General features: G+C 35.5%; 1 protein-coding gene across 1 annotated transcript in view; it reads left to right on the top strand.

Moving 5' to 3' along the window:
• The window catches only part of LOC106806601 (putative ammonium transporter 3), a 40,197-nt gene that overhangs the window by 917 nt on the left and 37,622 nt on the right, over positions 1–1,658 (top strand). The window contains exon 2 of the mRNA XM_014808595.1: positions 1,208–1,349. Within this exon, the coding sequence (XP_014664081.1) occupies positions 1,250–1,349 (100 nt within the window). The 5' untranslated portion in view covers positions 1,208–1,249. The remainder of the gene's footprint in view (positions 1–1,207; positions 1,350–1,658) is intronic.

Raw genomic sequence — 1,658 nt, 5'->3', positions numbered from 1 at the left:
TACTGCTACGCACGCGGATTGGCATATATTCTCCACGCTAGCGTTGCAATATATATATAATATATATATATATATATATATATATATACCTATCAGGAGCGTATAATGACAAATTGTATAATGAGCGTATTATGAGCGTATTATGAGCGTACAATGAGCGTATAATGAGCGTATTTGTCATTATACGCTCCTGATACCTATCTATCTATCTATTTATCTATCTATTCGATATTCGTGAACACCTTGTATAAAAACGTAGAAATACTTACTTACTATCTATCTATACTTTCTATATTCAACCAAACTGATTTATTTTGTTTTGTTGGTTGCATGCACGCCGAATACAATCCGTACCTGTCCCCATTTCACAGGAATCAAATTTGTCCGTGATAATAAAGTGGATCGTAAAACAACGAGACGCTTCATCCGATGTTTTGAAGCTACGCACGCGTGACTTTCACGCACCTATTTGATTTCATACAAGTGAATTGCACACAATTGCACGCAATAAGCAGCTAGGCTAATACATAATAATAGGCTGTACATTTATCCAGGTATTCTACTTTTGTTTTAAAATAGCAATAAGTAGTTAGTAGTTTCGTTTTTAGTTAGTTATTAGCTGTTTATTAAATATAAAGTCTATTATTTACTAGACTCTACGGGTATTTTGCGTTATTGCACAAACTTCGCCCCAAGGGGCCACACCAGGTTAGGCCTTATATACAAGGTGCATCAATCCTCCGTAACCAGCACATTTGCGTTTTTATCGGCAAGATGTTGAGTCATTACTGTTCATTGTTTAGTCGTACGTTATTATGTCGTTTCCCCTTACAGTAATTAACGACGTGATTAAGGTAAAACTTGCATGTCGTCAACACCTCGTACAAGATTGACTACTCATTTCTGCTCTCGATTAAACAAGTTCCATGTTTTGCTGAATTGTCAGAATAATTAGACAAGTATTTTAATTACATAGTAGGGGGGGGAGGTTGGGCAGAGTTTTTATCGCAATGCAATATATATGTATAAAAATACAATTCCAATGGGCTAAAATTTGAATGGAATCCCTGCTTTCCCGTTTAAAGTGATGGTCCTTGTTTTATGTGATATTCTTTCATATCCAACCGCATTCTATACGTTCGTTTCACGCATCGGTACATTAAACTGTTAATTCTATCAACTTCAATCGATACAATTATTATGGTAGATACACGCAGCGGCTCCGATCATCTACGCTTTCACATGAAAGATGCCCCTCGAGGGTTATGAATCGGAGATAGATGACTTCCAATCTGACGATGCCACATGGGTCCTGGCTAGTACCTTCATAATTTTCACGATGCAGTCCGGTACGTACCATATTTACTCGTGTATAACTATTAAGAGGCACTTTTTTTACACAACGTCAATAAAACAATCAGGGGTGCGACTTATACACGAGGATAAGAAATCTTGTTAATGTACCAATGTTTGTACCAACTTTTCAATGCAAAATATGGGATGCGACATATACATACATACATACATACATACACATACATACATACATACATACATACATACATACATACATACATACATACATACATACATACATACATACATACATACATACATACATACATACATACATACATACATACATACATACATACATA

This window comes from Priapulus caudatus, unplaced genomic scaffold (assembly GCF_000485595.1).
Source record: "Priapulus caudatus unplaced genomic scaffold, Priapulus_caudatus-5.0.1 Scaffold169, whole genome shotgun sequence".
Taxonomy (NCBI): Eukaryota; Metazoa; Priapulida; class Priapulimorpha; order Priapulimorphida; family Priapulidae; genus Priapulus; species Priapulus caudatus.
Note: the sequence above shows the minus strand (reverse complement) of the source record. Positions and strands in the feature narration are given on the sequence as shown.